This window comes from Sceloporus occidentalis, unplaced genomic scaffold (genome assembly GCF_023333645.1).
Source record: "Sceloporus occidentalis isolate IW3139 unplaced genomic scaffold, rSceOcc1.0.p SCAF_25, whole genome shotgun sequence".
NCBI classification, from domain to species: Eukaryota; Metazoa; Chordata; class Lepidosauria; order Squamata; family Phrynosomatidae; genus Sceloporus; species Sceloporus occidentalis.
This window is the reverse complement of record NW_028317005.1, coordinates 13,649,683-13,666,402: the sequence shown is the minus strand read 5'-3', so window position 1 is coordinate 13,666,402 and position 16,720 is coordinate 13,649,683. Positions and strand designations below refer to the sequence as shown.

The following is a 16,720-nucleotide window of genomic DNA, read 5'->3' as shown; positions in this document are numbered from 1 at the left end:
CTTCACATTCCTGCTGCTCCCAAACAATGCTGTGACTCCGTGCCCTGCGGCCCAGGCGATAGAGGGCAGGCAGATGATGCTATTTTAATCCAATGGCGAATCGCACCAGCCCTGGGTCCTGCGGCTGCTGCTGCGGCTGCAAGGGAGATGGAGGGAGGGAGAAGGGAGAGTGAGAAGGGAGGTAGCTGCTGCTGCCAGAGCTACTGGCTATTTATAGATGGCCAAGTCTTATTTATTTTGCAGAAATGGCCAGCTGGTCCTTCATATCTGCATGGAGAAGACACCCCCCCCCCCCCCAGTCCCTCTGGCTGCTGCTGGTGGGTCTGACAAGGGGCTCAGATCCATGTAGTGGGACTTCAATCTAATATAGTGAGTGAAACACTCATAATCTGCCCTGTGAAAGTGGTTGATCTGTGTGCAGAGAGTAATTGATACATTGGCTTATCGCCATGCTCTAGGTGGCATTTGGAAAAGTTGTCTTGGAGAATAACAAAACTTGAGAATAGTATTATTATTAATAATAACAGTAATAATAATAATATTGATTTACATAGCACTGTACAATGGCAGACATTAACTGTTAAAAGTAGTGCAATCGCTATGGCAGCTGATAATATTCCTTCTGATTGCTGCTCTGCACAAGAATTTCTCCTTGTATATGAAAGCAGCAGTGTGTACAGAATAACTTAATAACAAATACTATTCGTCTGTCAAAATAGTAAACTTCTACGTTTTTGGTGGCAACAAAGAAGTGATGAAAATAAGCGAGATGAGCTCAGTCACCAAAATGCTTAACAAATAATGTAGGTCTGTATATAACAAATTCAGCTTAGCCAGTATTAACCCATAAGGGAATAGTTCACAGGCAAGAAGGTGTTTGGCTTTCTTTTTGTATATCTATAAAATCAAAAACATTATAAAAATCTTGCTACATGAAAAAAACTGCACGCATTTTTTCTCACTTATGTTCAGAAGTACTTTAGCCTACCAGCTTTTTAACTGGAGATAGTGCTGCTTTTTTTAATAAAGATAATAATAATAACAACAACAAGATGAATGGGAAGGCAGGCAGTTGTTGGACGTAAACACTGCTTGCCTTAGCAGTGTGGTGTTTCACTTAGAAACATTGATTATTTACATCAACTGCTCACATGCACAGACATTGGGAACATGCATTCCCCCCAAAGCATCAAAGTTCAGGATTAACCCCTGCCAGGACCAGTCCACACTCATGGCATGCTAGACAGCTGAACAGGCTAGCATACTATCAAATTAACAAGGAGCGAAGCCAAGTGACTTCAGCGTAACAAACAAGAATGTCAATATTTTGTTATGTCTGTTTCTTTAAGTGTGTATATTAACTACAGAATTGAGCATTAAATATGTTGTCACAGAGATCGTTTGAGTAGAGATTGTCAAAATGTTCTGGTATAAAACCGGTATAATTTATTATAATGCCAGCAGCACACATGCCTAGACACACACATGCAGAGGTATTTTCCCTGCGATACAAGGTAAAAATAAGAAAAACAATTATAGTATTGCTGCATTATACATACAGTCATGTGAAGAAGAAAGTACACCCTTTTTTTTAAATTCTATGGTTTTACATATCAGGACATGACAACAATCATCTGTTCCTTAGCAGGTCTAAAAATTTGGAAAATACAACCTCAGATGAACAACAAGACATATTACACTGTGTCATTGTTTATTCGACAAAAATAAAGACAAAATGGAGAAACCATGTGTGAAAAACAAAGTACACCCTTACTGCTTCCATAGGAACTAAGATGCTAGGTAGCAGACAGGTGCTGCTAATCCAATGCCTTTGATTAATTCATCAGCAAGCAGGGCCGGACTGGCCCACCGGGATACCGGGAAATTTCCCGGTGGGCCGGAAGGTCCGTGGGCTGGGCGGCCGGCAGACTTACCATGAAGACAGCCGCTGAGCGGCTGCAAATGGCAATGAACACCTCCCTCGGTGCCAGGGGCGGGCTGGGCAGGGGGGCAATTGCCCCCCAGGCTTACCGAAATCTAATCAAAGCGGCCGCTGGGTGCTGATGCGGCCGGCCGGCATCAGCACCCAGCAGCCGTGTGCGATGGCCGTCTAGTGATGGGAGCAGTGTGAGGGGTGAAAGCTCCGCTCCCTCGCACTGACCTTTCACCCCTCACGCTGCTCCCATCACTATGCGGCCATCAGATTGCTGGGAATGTAATCTGAACGGCCGGTGCGTGCTGATGCCGCCGGCCGCCTCTGCTTTAATACTTTTTTTTACTTTATATGGCAGGCCGATCCAGCTTACCATATAAATTAAAAAAAAAAGAGCTCCGGCCGGCGGCATCAGCACGCACCGGCCGTTTAGATTACATTCCCAGCAGTCTGATGGCTGCATAGTGATGGGAGCAGCGTGAGGTGGAAGCTCCGCCCCCTCGCACTCAGACTGCTGCAGCACCGGATGTCAGGTCAGTGGCATCCTGTCAGCATTGAGGAGAACAGTGTGCAGCTACCAGGAAGTCAAGACAAGTAGAAGGTGAGTAAAATAATGTATTTTTTGTACTGTATAATGTTTTTTGTATTTGTTAAAAACAAAAAAAATCGGCATGTGTGTGTATGTAAGTGTGTCCCCCTATATGCCACTCTGCCTCCAGAAATGCCTTATACCCCCCTATATGCCACTCTGTCCCATGATATGCCTTTTAACCCCCTATATGCCAGAGTTGCATATAGGGGTATAAGGCATTTCTGGATGCAGAGTGACATATAGGGGGTCAAAAGGCATATCTGGAGGCAGAGTGGGATAAAGGGGGTTAAAAGGTATATCATGGGGCAGAGGAGCATATAGGAGGGTATAAAGCATATCGGGGAGGCAGAGTGGCATATAGGGGGCATAAGGCTTTTCTGGAGGCAGAGTGCCCCATGATATGCCTTTTAACCCCCTTCATGCCACTCTGCCTCCAGAAAGGCCTTATACCCCCTATATGCCACTCTGTCCCATGATATGCCTTTTAACCCCCTATATGGCAGAGTGGCATATAGGGGGTTAGAAGGCATATCATGGGACAGAGTGGCATATAGGGGTATAAGGCATTTCTGGATGCAGAGTGAGGGTATAAAGAGAGGGTATAAAGCATATCAGGGAGGCAGAGTGGCATATAGTGGGGCATAAGGCTTTTCTGGAGGCAGAGTGCCCCATGATATGCCTTTTAACCCCCTATATGGCAGAGTGGCATATAGGGGGTTAGAAGGCATATCATGGGACAGAGTGGCATATAGGGGGTATAAGGCATTTCTGGAGGCAGAGTGGCATATAGGGGGTTAGAAGGCATATCAGGGGGGCAGAGTGGCAAGCCTGGGGGCAGAGGTGCATAACTCGGGGGTAGGTTGTCAAATGAAAGGAAATAAAAACCAAATATGTCTCAATCATAGCTTTTATTAAATATGGAAAAAAATAGTCTACATGAATTAATAAAGAAATAAAAGTTTTTTACCAGAATATCGTGAAGAATAATGTGATCAGTGTTTTGTTCCACTAAATAAAATGGAACTCTTTCATCTAACAATGTTCGCAGTAGTAAATGTTTTGATCCTATTATGTGTAATGTATTTAATTTATTAGGGCCTTTTAACACTTTTGCTTTCTGGCATTTTAATACAAATAATGAGATAAAAAGAATTGCACATAGTGTGACTCGGGTATGTATAAGGGGTGCGTGTGGGTATAAGAGCTTCACCGTGAGATAAACTATATGGGGCTGGTCTCCAAATTTTTCCAGGGCTGCTTTTCAGTCCCAGTCCGGCCCTGTCAGCAAGTGTGACCACCTCTATAAAAACTAAAGTCTTAGCAGTTTGCTGGTATGAAGCATTGAGGCAGGTGTTAACACATTGCCAAGGAGGAAAGACATCTGCAATACTCCTAGAGAAGCAATTGTTGCTGCCCATCAATCTGGAAAGAGTTATAAGGTCACTTCCAAACAATTTAAAGTCCATCATTCTACAGTGTGAGAGAGATAATTGAAAAGTGGAAAATATTCAAGACAGTTGCCAATCTTCCCAGGAGTGGACGTCCCAGCAAATTCACCCCAAGGTCCAACTGTGCAATGCTCAGAGAAATTGCAAAAAATAACAAGTTTTATATTTTAGACGCTACATACCTCAGTTATCATGTTAAATGTTAAAGTTTATGAAAATTAGAAAAAGACTGAACAGGTATGATTTGTTTGGAAGGGTTGCCAGTAGAAAGCCTCTAAAGCATTCTAGAGTCAGATGTAAGTCTGTCCAACGGCTAAAGATTGGCTGAAATTGAAACCCGATTGAAATGCTGTTTGCCCACAAACCTCAATGAACTGAAGAAATATAAGAAAATTAGTCCAAAATTCCTCCACAACAATGCGAGACTGATAAAAGTGTTTGTACAAGCTATTGAATCATAAGGTGTACACACATGGTTTCTCCATTTTGGCTTTATTTTTGTTGAATAAATCATGACAGTCTAGTATGTCATGTGTTGTTGTTCATCTAAGGTCTAATTTTTAGACCTGCCAAAGAACAGATGATTGTAATAATGTCCATACAAATCAACAAGAACATCTACAGTAACAGTAACATCAGATGACCTTACTTCTGTAAGCCTGAGTCTGAAAAGCCTAAGAAGGAATGAGACAAAGGGTGAGGAACTATAAAATCCCAGACAATATGTGCTCCTCCTTTCACAAAGAAATCAATGTTTGGTTTTTTTTCACTCTAGTATTCCTTAGTGACTCCATATAGGAAATCATAGCAGAGAATGAATCAAAATGTAATAGAGGAGAAGAGAGGGTAAGATGAATGTTATGATAATAGCTCAGTCTAAAACTAGAGAATCAGAGTAATGTAAGGAAGTTCTTCTTTACCCAAGAGGGTAGTGTTTAGGTAGAAATATCTTCTGGCAGAAGTGGTAGAGGTTGAAGTACACCCCTCTTTTAAAAATAACAGGTGGCTCATGATTTCTATGCTGAAAGATAACAAGACCCAGGTGAGTATAAGATTTAAGGTTCTTGGTACAGGAAAAAGCAGATGACTCAAATGGTTCTTAACCATTGAAATTCTATATTTTTATGATATAAGATTTTCCAATAAAAATATGTATTTGGAACAGGAAACGGGATAGAATTAGACCATCCAAGCATCCATCCATTAGAGAAGGAGAAGGAGAAAATTTTGTAAGTGGGAGTTTCAATGGCTCACTGTTTCTCTTATTCGGAACAGAATCCAACCCCCATTCAAACACATTTGCTACTTGACTGGATAGACTATATTAATGCATTTTTCCTTTCCATGCTATGTGAAGAATGCAATAAAATTAACTTTTTTTTTTTTTTTTATCAGTATACTAATGTAAATTTAAAAAAGCAAGAATTGAGTGCATATCCAGTGAATATCAAAAAAAAAAAAAAAAAAAGTTTTTTTTTTCTTGAGGTAAAAGATGCTTAACATGACTTTTCTGTACTGTAAGGTTTGAGGACGGACAACACCGTATTGAAAAACTTTATTTGAAACAAAGAGAACCCATGGGTACATGACATAATTTATTATGATCAGAAAGATTCAGAGCCTTTCAGAATGTTAGTAGTCCCTAATCATCAGGGGTAGCCTTGTGCGCATAATTGATGAGGTTTTTATCTAGCGTTTCATAATGATACCAAGGACCATCTCCTCTTTGCCTCATCAATCGGCGTGCTTCAAGTTCTTTCAACCTGTAAAAATGAAATAAAAATTACGTTTTATTTTAATAGCCGTTACCTTGATCCCTTTCCTTGACTCACCCCCTACTAAGGCTGAGATATAGCCTCATAGGGCCCTCTGAGCACAACATGTACAAGCAATAAAGGCAATCGTCACAAGTATTTAAGATTGTGAAGCAGAGCAAGGATTTGTGTTATATATTCATAATGGTGAAATGAGTGTAAACACAAGGACAGAGATCAATGCATTCTGTGCAATACAATAAAGAGATTGAGAGAGTCCTCTTTCACTCAAAGATTGTTTGTGGGTTAAAATAAATATTCCCTTATTGATCTTACACCAGAAGCTTTCAGGACTTAGCATTCTTCATACACTCCTGCAATGCAGCTGAAAGCTATTTGTAACTTACCGGAGATCGGCTTTCTCAGCTTCAGTGTCTATTAAAGCCATCGTTTTTTCATATAAACTTTCTGGAGAGTCAAGTACATAGCGGGCGATAAACCTTGTGACTGGATGCTAAAAATAAAATCAGATGTCACCATAAAATGACTTAGGCTAAATAACATAAGTAACCTATAACATGACCAATAAGACATGTATGGCAAGTGACATAATTCATTAAAAGCATATGACATACGACCAGAGCCTTAGGTCTCAAAGTTTTTATCCCATACTGGTCTAGGGTGAATGGTCAAATTCTCAGGGCGACCACATATATTTGTTGTTAAAGATTCTTGTTGGTTTTCACTAGAGCATCAAAAGCAAAACACCTGCTTAAATAATGGTTTCTGACTCGCGGAAGTTAGTAGCAACTTTGAAACCCAGTTGCTCTGACTCTTGGCCCAGTGTGATGGACACATCAAAGTTTAATATCCTTAAGGGTCTCTGGGTCAAAATTGTTGGTGGAATTCACCAGGTCACATAAAGATCAGATGCATTTCCTCAACAATTGTGCAGAAATGAGAAATTAGTCAACCCTCAGTACCCTAAAGCTGTCTAGTGCTTATCATACAGGACCTACCTTGTAGTATTCCCAGTGATCTGGAACATAACCTTCAGGGATCTCTGCAAGCTCAGCTTCTCCTGATAAGATAAAGCAAACCACATCACATTAAAACAAAAAAAAAAACATTTTAATCAGAAGGAACACAAATTATATACCGTATTGGCTCGGATATAGGCCGCACTTTTTTCCCCCACTTTAAGTCTTTAAAGTGGGGGTGCGGCCTATATTCGGGGTCTAGCGCCCGACGCCCGGGACATGCAGTCCCGGGCGCCGGGCAGGCAGCGGGGTTAGGATACAGATCCCCCGCAGCGGTGCAGGGGACCTGCATCCTACTCCCCGATACGCTCAGACAGCCTCCCCTGCCAGCACTTCCCACGAGGGGGGCGCCGGCACGGGAGGTTGTCTAAGCGCACGATGCGTTTTACCTCTGGCCCCCCGCCTGACTTACCGGAGCAGACTCCCGGGTGTCTTGCGGGGCCGGCGGGGGACATCTACGCAATACGCGTATACAACTTCCGGTGCCGGCACATCCGGCACCGGAAGTTGTATACGCGTATTGTGTAGATGTCCCCCGCCGGCCTCGCAAGACACCCGGGAGTCAGCTCCGGTAAGTCGGGGGGCAGAGGAGGACAGTGGCAGCATATCTCGGGGAGGGAGGACAGTGGCAGCATATCTCGGGGGGAGGACAGTGGCAGCATATCTCGGGGGGGGGCAAGACAGTGGTAGCATATCTCGGGGAGGGAGGACAGTGGCAGCATATCTCGGGGGGCAGCATGTTTTTTTGGTGCTTTTTTAAAGAAAAAAACGTTTTCTTTAAAAAAGCACCAAACTTTTAGGGTGCGGCCTATATACGGGGGCGGCCTATATCCGAGCCAATACGGTGTATATATATATATATATATATATATATATATATATATATATATATATATATATATATATATATATATATTGCACAACCTTGCAAACCAAATGAAACGAAACGAAAGAAGACAAAGAACAACTTTTAACTGGGTTATTATGGATGATTGAAATGCTATATTACATGCAAAGTCCTCTTCATATGTTTCTGGCATCATAAAGCACCGGACACACTTTTTCTTTTGTTGGTGTAAATGTATACCTGATATGCAATTAAGCGTTAGACCCAATAGCACTTGCAATTACTGTGAGAGCACCACCTGCCCACAAACAATATAATAGTACTGCAGCCAAACATACTGACATTGATTTCTTCTTTTCTAGAAATGTTCAGATTACCAGATTAAAAGGGGGTCTCGATACTCACCGATGAAAATATTGACATACGTTACAAACAGAGCTGCGGGTACTGCTGTCAACAGAATGTAAAATTTCTGAAAGAAGAAATTAAGAAGCATGTATTACTTCACAGGCAGACGTTTCTGCGCCAAATTTGGATGCAAATAGGATAAGATTGCAACTTCTGACTGAAAGCAACACAAAACATCTAGTATAGACAGGGATGGGCGACAGGAGAGTTGTGGTTTCACCTTCTTGACTTCACTACACACTACAAAGGCCCAATCCAAAGACTTGACCGGCCCCGTCTCATGTATGGTTAAATCAGATGATTTCAAAATCTCTTCACCTATTGAATTACCCATGGTAAAGGGCCAGTTCAGCCTTACTTGTAGGAGAAACCTGCCCTTCATAACGAGTAGTGGCAAAAAACTTTTTACACTATAGTCATACTATTGTAGAGACAAACAACATGTTGTCTAACTTCTATTTCCTATATCACAAACCTACACAATCACTAATTACTCCATCTTATTTTACCTCTCAGTTCTCATTTCAAAACGTACATATTATAACATTCAAAATTCACTGCAGAAAATGTATAGGAATTTATTTAAAATAGGCTTAATTATAGATGCTACCAACAGACAAGTACTGTATTTGTTCGATTTATAAGACAAGGTTTTTTAAAAGGGGGGGGGGATTAAAAAAACAAACAAAAAAAAACCTTGTCCTATCATCGAGGTCGTCTTTTAATCAGACCTTAGATTTGCGGCACTGCTGCACAGCCTAGGGGCTTGTCACTCACACTCTCATGCTCTCTCAATGTCTCTTCCGTGTCCCTGTCTCTTTTTCTGCAGCTCTACTTCTTCTCTTGCCCTTCTTGTTCTGCCTTCATCTGCTTCTCCCCGGTATCAGCCTTGTTATCCAGGTACTTCCAAAAAAGGGCCCAGCATCTGCGCATACCCTCTTCCCTGAGGAGCGCTGCGGCCCTGCCCTCTCGCGGAAGTACTCCAAAAGCCAGAATATTGCAGGTTCATGGAGAAAAGGGAGGTACAAAAACACTTCTCTTTCTCCATGAATGAGAGGGAATGAGTGAGAGAGTGAGGTTTTTTTTTTTTTTTTACCCCAAAAGGGTCATTTTGTGTTCACGCCTTTTTTTCTTTCATTAACTTTGGCAGGTTTCATTATAATCGACCAAATACGGTATATCTGTTATCGGTGCTGTCACTGTTAGGAGAAGCCGCTTTTTTTTTTTTTTTTTTTCTTCTTTTTTCTTTCTTACCAATAAGTGCAGAAACCTTTGATCATAAAACTTTGAAGGCTGGATGACAAACAGTCTCTTTCCATGGCTGCCAAATCGCACGGGCACTAGACAATTAAAAAAAATAAAAAATTATATATATATATATATATATATATATATATATATATATATATATATCATAAGGTAAATAATGCATAAAAAACAATCACCAAAACTACGCTTTTCAATATAACCTAATCTGTATGAAGCACCTATTTTAAAGCATGTTTACTGATTAGTAAACAAGAACATGGTGAAGTTATCTCCCCATATACCTTGTATTTTTGTTGTGGGGGCAAACATTTCTAAGATTTTCTTTCTTCAGAAAGAAATGAACGCTGATCTCAGAGTTGCGGAGAAGATGGTCTTCCCCGGGAACTTTCTAAATGAGCTGACCATGAATCTTGAAATAATAATCCTTTAACGGCAAGTCGTGACGATTACTTGTAGCGACTCTCCAAATGTGTTAACTGAATGGGTCTAATACCGGTCCTTATAGAAACTTGTCATTCTTTAAAGATACACTTAACGGAGTCACCTGCAGTCAAGCAGGCATATGAACCATAAGATACTGGTAGCAACTGGAGTTTTATATTTAATCACAGCAGTGCAGAAAAGATAGATATCAGTTCTAGACCAGGAATCTGCCCCATCACCCCAAGACTGGTGCGAAAACCTTGAGACGCAGGGTCAAACCTCGAGAATCCGCAGGCATGCCTAAAATTTCGAAAAGATATTATTTGGGAGTCAGGGGTTCCCAATATTGTAAGTCTGATAAGTATGCGATCTCATTAAATGTATTCATACACCGTCGCTGTAACTAACGATTTTTGTATTACATTTCTGTATAGTTTAACTACGTTACAAAAATGCAAATATTTTTGCTTACTATTCAAACAAATAAATAAATTTTCGTAAATCGTGGCATAAACTCGGGGTGCTATACAAACTCCCACTACAGGCGTAAAGAAATAAACTTGTACGGTGTAGTGATGTCATGAATCATACCTGCTTTCTCTTGATCTATACATCTGCTTGAGGTTCTACCAGCACAACATATAATCAAGCTATGTGACCAGCACACTAATGAATGGCAATGACAGCGGTGCCAGGATTTACCTCCGATACTCTTCTCATTGTAAAGGAGGCTAAAGCAATAGAGCGCCTTTGCATTGTATAAAGATCGGTTGAATTAAAGACAAGATGATACCCCTTTACTTCACATTACTGGTACATATACCTCGCTGGACCCCACAAAAAGCCTGGGTCCCTAGTCCCAATGTCAGCCCACAGACGACTCAAGCACCCGCCACCTATCAAGGTCACTCAGCCCTGCTTTGGGTTCCAGGCCGCACGCTCCGCTCCTGGATGCCTATACCGGGCTCTTACCGTTCCCAGGCTGCGGTAGGTTTCTGAAAAGAACATTCCCTGCGAGCAAACCGCGATTTACTGGACGGAGCCGACTGACAAGAGCCGCCGCTGAACTCAGTAGGCTCATGCCCGCCATGTTCGCTACGAGCGAAGCAGGGGATTGTGGGTGGGCACTGGAGAAACGAAGCCGCTGGAGACATGTTTACTAAGGGCAAATACCCCATGTGACCAGCGCAGGGGTTTTTTTTAATTGCACAACAAATCTTTACCTCAGCAACAGTATAATATGTGTTCTGTAGGATTGCGCTTGTCTGTCGCCCGAGCTGTCACCAATTTCTTTGTACGGTTAAGATTACTCGCATTTGTTATGAGAGACACGGTGCTGATATAAGGTATTTATGACCCGAGCTGATATTATTTATTGTGTAAAAATACATCGTAGCAGAAATATATAAACTGCTTCATAAACTAAATTACACGGCGCGCTTATGTTGACAGTCACAGGAAGTAAACTCCCCAGCACTTCGAGGCTGACATATTTTCCAGGGACACTTCCGGCAAAAGGGGATTGTGGGTCTTGCCAAGATGGCGGCGACCTCGGTGTGCAGGTTGCTGTCAGGATGCAGGAATCTGTGGGTCGGAGCGGGGATGATGAGGTCCCTGCAGTCCGCAGGCCGGGTGTCGGGTGGTCTCTCGGGGTATGTGAGTTACCCTAGGCGAATATATTCGGTCTTTCCTTTTCCTTCGCAGTCTGGCATGAGTCTAAGACATAGGTTTAGATGGGGTGACTGACTCTTACCAAACAGGGACCCCTAATAAAGAAGCCCCTGTGGTCACTGGCCCACCATATAAGGGGTACACTGCATTTGCTTCATGTATTAAGATTGCAGTAATATCAGCCACGTATCTGTGTGTAGGTTTGTGACGCTCTGCAAGCTTTCAAGGCTTCGCAGGTATTATACTTAGGGTAGCTATAATATGCTTGAAGACGAGACCTAGATGGTCTCAAAAGCTTGCAATCCGTTATACGTCAGGAAGCCGGTACAGGTATCGTCTTTACCAGCATTGCAGTGATGGGAAGCTCTAGCTGGGGGAGCGGGTAGAGATGTCAATAAACACCTTGGGGTGCTGTGTTTTTTTATGTGTGTTTGTGTAAATATTATGCTCTTTTTCAGCATATTTCACAGTGCGATGATGAAACCCACATCAGAATGCAAGTTCCTCCACTCAACAGCCGCATGTAACGGTCTCCAAGAGTTCTTTGACGATCCCAAGAACTGGGGAGAACCAACAGTGAAGTCTGGTCAGTTCAAACCTATATTTTTAAGTTATCGTTTAATATTTTCTTCATGCTCCCATGTATTTATACCCCGTGCCGTGGAAGGGAGACAGCTTGGTTTTGTGGATCGCTGCACTTCTGCGAGAGGTCTTCATCTAAAACTAGAAGGTCAGAGGCGTAGATGACATGTAAGGACGTTTTCGTCCACCGAGAAGGTGGTAGATACATGGAACAGGTTTCCAGCAGGAATTCGTAGCGGTTACTACATTGAAGTTAAACATGCGTAGAAAAGGCATAAGGTCATTCTTGTTTGTTTTGATTTTTTTCATCTTAATAGGTGATGCTTGGACTTCTAAACAGCTGAGAGGCAAAAGCAACGAAGATTTACATAAGCTCTGGTATGACGAGATCTTTGCTTCAAGATAAACTTTCTTTTCTAATTATCATTTGGGTTGGGAATATGCTTTCTGTCAAATTGTCTGTTGTAAGTAAACTTTCAATTCGAGGAACAAGAACTTGCTCTATGCTGCGCTAGCAAATGCTTAGAAGCAAAAATATTATTTGATAGTTTAATCGGCGTCATTTAGTGTCTCGTGTGTATATGTTTTACGTTTCGTACCCTCTTTTTTTTTTTCACTTTAGGTACGTGTTGCTAAAAGAGAAAAACATGCTTCTGACGTTGGAGCAGGAGTCTAAAAGACAGAGATTGGCAATGCCAAGCCCGGAACGTCTGAGGAAGGTATGAAGCTGGCCAAAGGGAAGGAGCAATAGTTGTTTGTGGCAGTAAACTATAAAGCAAATCGTATATTTATGGATGAGTAAAAAAGCTGTATAATAATGCAGTTGGGTCGTACAAATCCCAAGGCAGCATATAGCATTGGGGGTACTGTTTGGAAGAGAGGGATTTAGGAGTACCGTATTTGCTCGATTATAAGACGAGGTTTTTTTCAGAGCAAATGCTCTGAAAAATACCCCTCGTCTTCTAATCGGGGTCGTCTTCTAATCAGACCTCAAATAGAGGTCTGATTAGGAGACTAAGATCCAGATCCCCCCACCGCTGCAGGGGACCTGGATCCTCCTGTCTCACCCCCCCCCCCATCATACACACACTTACCGGTGCTTCCTGCTGTACTGCCGGGGCAGCGGGTTGACGTCTACGCGATTCGCGTAGACAACGTCCGCTGCAGCCGGAAGGAGGTGTGGCTAGCAGCGGGGGTTGTCTGCGTCCGTCGCGTAGACCTTCCCCGACTGTCAGAGATCAGAGTTCCCCGCACCGGAACCGCACCGGAACCGCACCGGTGCGGGGAACTCTGATCTCTGACAGCCGGGGAAAGTATACGCGACGGACGCATACAAACCCCCCCTGCCAACTCCACCTCCTTCCGGCTGCAGCGGAAGGCGACGTCAACCTGCTGCCCCGGCTGGAAGCACCGGTAAGAGAGGGGAGAGAGGGAAGAGAGGGGTGAGGGGGGGGAGAGAGTGTGTGTGTGTGTGTGTGTTAGTTAAATGGGGGTATAGGGTGTGTGTGTGTGTTAAATGGGGGCATAGGGCATTTCTGGAGTGGCGTTAAGGGGGCATTTAATAGAGCACTCTGCCTCCTGAAATGCCTTATACCTCCCTATATGCCACTCTGCCCCATAATATGCCTTTTAACCCCCTAAATGCCAGAGTGGCATATAGGGGTATAAGGCATTTCTGGAGGCAGAGTGCTCTATACAATGCCTTTTAACTCCCTTAATGCCACTCTGCCTCCTGGAATGCCTTATACCTCCCTATATGCCACTCTGCCCCATAATATGCATTTTAACCCCCTAAATGCCAGAATGGGATATAGGGGTATAAGGCATTTCTGGAGGCAGAGTGGCACATAGGGGGTCAAAAGGCATACCATGGGGCACAGTGGCATATAGAGGGTTAAAAGGCATATCATGGGCCACAGTGCCATATTGGTGTGGCAAGCCTGGGGGCAGATGTGCGTAACTGGGGGACAGGTTGGAAAATACAAGGAAATAAAAACAAAAAAAATATTTTTCTCAATCATAGCTTTTATTTAAAAAAATAGTTTACATGAATTAACATTTACTGGTAAAACTTTTTTCCTTTAGGGTCGTCTTATATTCAGGCTTTTTCTTTTTTTCCTAAGTTAATATTCAGATTTTGGGGGGTCGTCTTATAATCAGGGTCGTCTTATAATCGAGCAAATACGGTAATTATTACTGATAACTTAAAGGAAAGCAGGCAAAGTAATAAACCATTGCAAAAAGCAAGCAGGGTGCTGAGCTGTATAGCGAGAGGGATTAGTAGCAGGAAGAGAGAGATGGTTCTGCCACGTTACAGATCTCTGGGCAGTTCTGGACCCCATCGGCAGCAGGATGTTGACACAAAATGGTAAGACTTATATCTTGCAAACCAATCGGAAAAGACTAAGGGATCTTAATAAATGCGTTGCTTGGAGGAAAGAAGAGGGTAGATGTGCTAGAAACATTTAAATACTTAAAGGGTTTTCACAGTATAGGTGGAAAGCTTATTTTAAAGGAGGAGAAATGTAAGAGGTCACAGCTGTTGTTTCTGTAAGTCAATTTGTTATGTTACGTACTACTTGTTATGTCCTGTCTGCCCGTTGTACAGCGCTACGGAATTTGATGGCGCTATATAAAACGATAAATAATAATGTATTGTGAGGAAGTTCTACTTTACTGAGAGAGTGGTAGATCTATGAAACAGTTTCCCATCGGAAGAGGTTAATACAGCGAGGAAATTTTAAACATGTGTGGGATAGACATGAAGCTACCCTGACCACGACACCTGACCAAGGACTGAATTTAAGTCCTTACATCAGGACAAATGGGCAGACCAGATGGGACTAGATTTGCCATCGAATTCTATGAGTCTAACTAAACATGTCACCGATCACTCCCTGATGCCGGCTTTCTCTCGCTGACGGTCAGTGTGTGCGCCTTCAGATCTTCACACAGACCACGCGTTTTGTATAAATGGGGTTTGCGGATTTATTTTCTCAAGTGTGAATAATAAACTGTGCTGGCTCTTTAGGGTTCTATTATCTTGAGCAGTTCCTTTTTATAAATGAAAATAAACAGTTTATTTTCCAATATCATATAGTAATACAAATAAAAAATCGATAGTGTAATACTTATTTTTTTTTTTTCTATGACAGTTCCCTTTTATCCCTTTAGGTATTACCCTCACATTTTCATTGCTCTTTGCAGGTGAACAAATCCATGCAGAGGCTGGACACTGTAATTACAGAAAGGGAAGACGCACTCAGGCTTCTTCAGACAGGACAGGAAAACCCGTACCCGGGCGACTGGAGAAAGAATGTTTTCGGGGAAACATATTGGTACAGACTTCTTAAATTATTTTCTGATAAGTCATCGCTTGTCTAAAAGTATTGTTGTTTTAAAGTATGCATGAAGACGGTATAACGTCACCATATGAAGCATGAAGCTTTCCAGTGCCGCGTCGATTTCTTTCCCTGCAATAACACTAAACACAGCCTGTTAAAGAAACTGAAAGATTACTTGAAGTGCTTTTAACGTTCTGTGTTCCCTCAAGTACCAGCTTTCTGTTGCAGCCCTTAACACTGTTGGTATTAAAGTTCTCATGATCGGTATTTATAAATTAATATTTTATTGTATTACACAGGTATACATGCAAGGAATGGCCGATGCCTTGGCATATGAACAAAGGATATAAGGCAAAGACATTTTTTGCGTTGCCGTATGTTGATCATTATGTTAGGTAAGTGCGACATAAGTTTTGCCCACTTATATCACAGCAAGTATTGCAGGAGTGTGCAAGAGAGCTGCTGTTTTTACCCAAAGTTTACCGATATATTAAGTGATCGACCACAATGAGCTTCCCTTGCAAGAAAGACTTGGCTCAGCACTTTTTGCAATAGAAAAGATCTAAGGAAATGGTGTTGTGTATAAAGAATGGGGTTTGTCGTTTCCTCCTTTAATTTCATACTTGCATAAGTTGATTTAGGCATTACACGTGACACCCGGGCCATGAAGGAATGCTCGGATATTGGCTGGTTTGGTTCAGCCTTCTGCTTGTGGGGTTCGGTCAGGTGTGCCTTCTGCTTGTGGGGTTCGGTCAGGTGTGCCTTCTGCTTGTGGGGTTCGGTCAGGTGTGCCTCCTGCTTGTGGGGTTAGTGTATTTACAGATTAGGTCAGGGGCGCCTGCTCGTGATACAAGCATTCCTCTCATGGCTTTGATTTAGCAAGGGACCCTATCTTTGCTGTAGGCTGGAAAGCTGATAATCAGGAAAAGGAGCCAGGCAGAAAGTGTTGTAGATGCCCATTCTATTAAGCCAAAATCTATAATACGAGTACACAACAAAGAATTGTTGAATTGATCGTTGTGTGTCACAAATTACATCTTTCTGGATCTTTTTTTTTTTTTCTTTCTCAGATTAAAAATAGAAAAGCAGTTACGGATCCGATCAAGAAAAAGAAGAGCTGAAAAAAAAAGGATCTGTGATCTCCAAAAAAGGTTCCCTCACATGGCTAGCAGCTCATGAAGGAAAATTGCAGCACAATCAACAGCATATTCCGCTAACTTAATAAAACATGTCTTTACTTTATCGAAGCTACGGTGTGTTTATTATCACACGGCAACACTGCATGGTAACAGCCAGGGTCTGTGGTACAACGAGTTTAAAGGGAGCGGAAAGAACTGTAGCTTTCAGTGGTTCTTTGATTTAGCAGAATATAGAATGGGAAGTAGAGGTTTCTAAACTTATATAAAATG

At 42.2% G+C, this 16,720-nt stretch overlaps 2 protein-coding genes across 2 annotated transcripts; one reads left to right on the top strand and one right to left on the bottom strand.

Annotated features, from left to right (window-relative positions):
- Positions 1-5,615: 5,615 nt before the first annotated feature.
- NDUFB5 (NADH:ubiquinone oxidoreductase subunit B5) lies at positions 5,616-10,804 on the bottom strand. The gene is made up of 6 exons (XM_089485440.1): positions 10,687-10,804; positions 9,277-9,362; positions 8,020-8,086; positions 6,747-6,808; positions 6,135-6,241; positions 5,616-5,736 (listed from the first exon to the last, which is right to left on the bottom strand). Exons 1-6 carry the CDS (start codon positions 10,802-10,804, stop codon positions 5,616-5,618), a joined length of 561 nt encoding a protein of 186 aa, XP_089341566.1.
- Positions 10,805-11,862: 1,058 nt separating this feature from the next.
- Positions 11,863-16,490, top strand: LOC149300424 (large ribosomal subunit protein uL29m-like). Its single transcript, XM_089485341.1, has 6 exons — positions 11,863-11,971; positions 12,285-12,345; positions 12,590-12,686; positions 15,175-15,305; positions 15,611-15,706; positions 16,382-16,490. Exons 1-6 carry the CDS (start codon positions 11,863-11,865, stop codon positions 16,488-16,490), a joined length of 603 nt encoding a protein of 200 aa, XP_089341467.1.
- Positions 16,491-16,720: the final 230 nt, after the last annotated feature.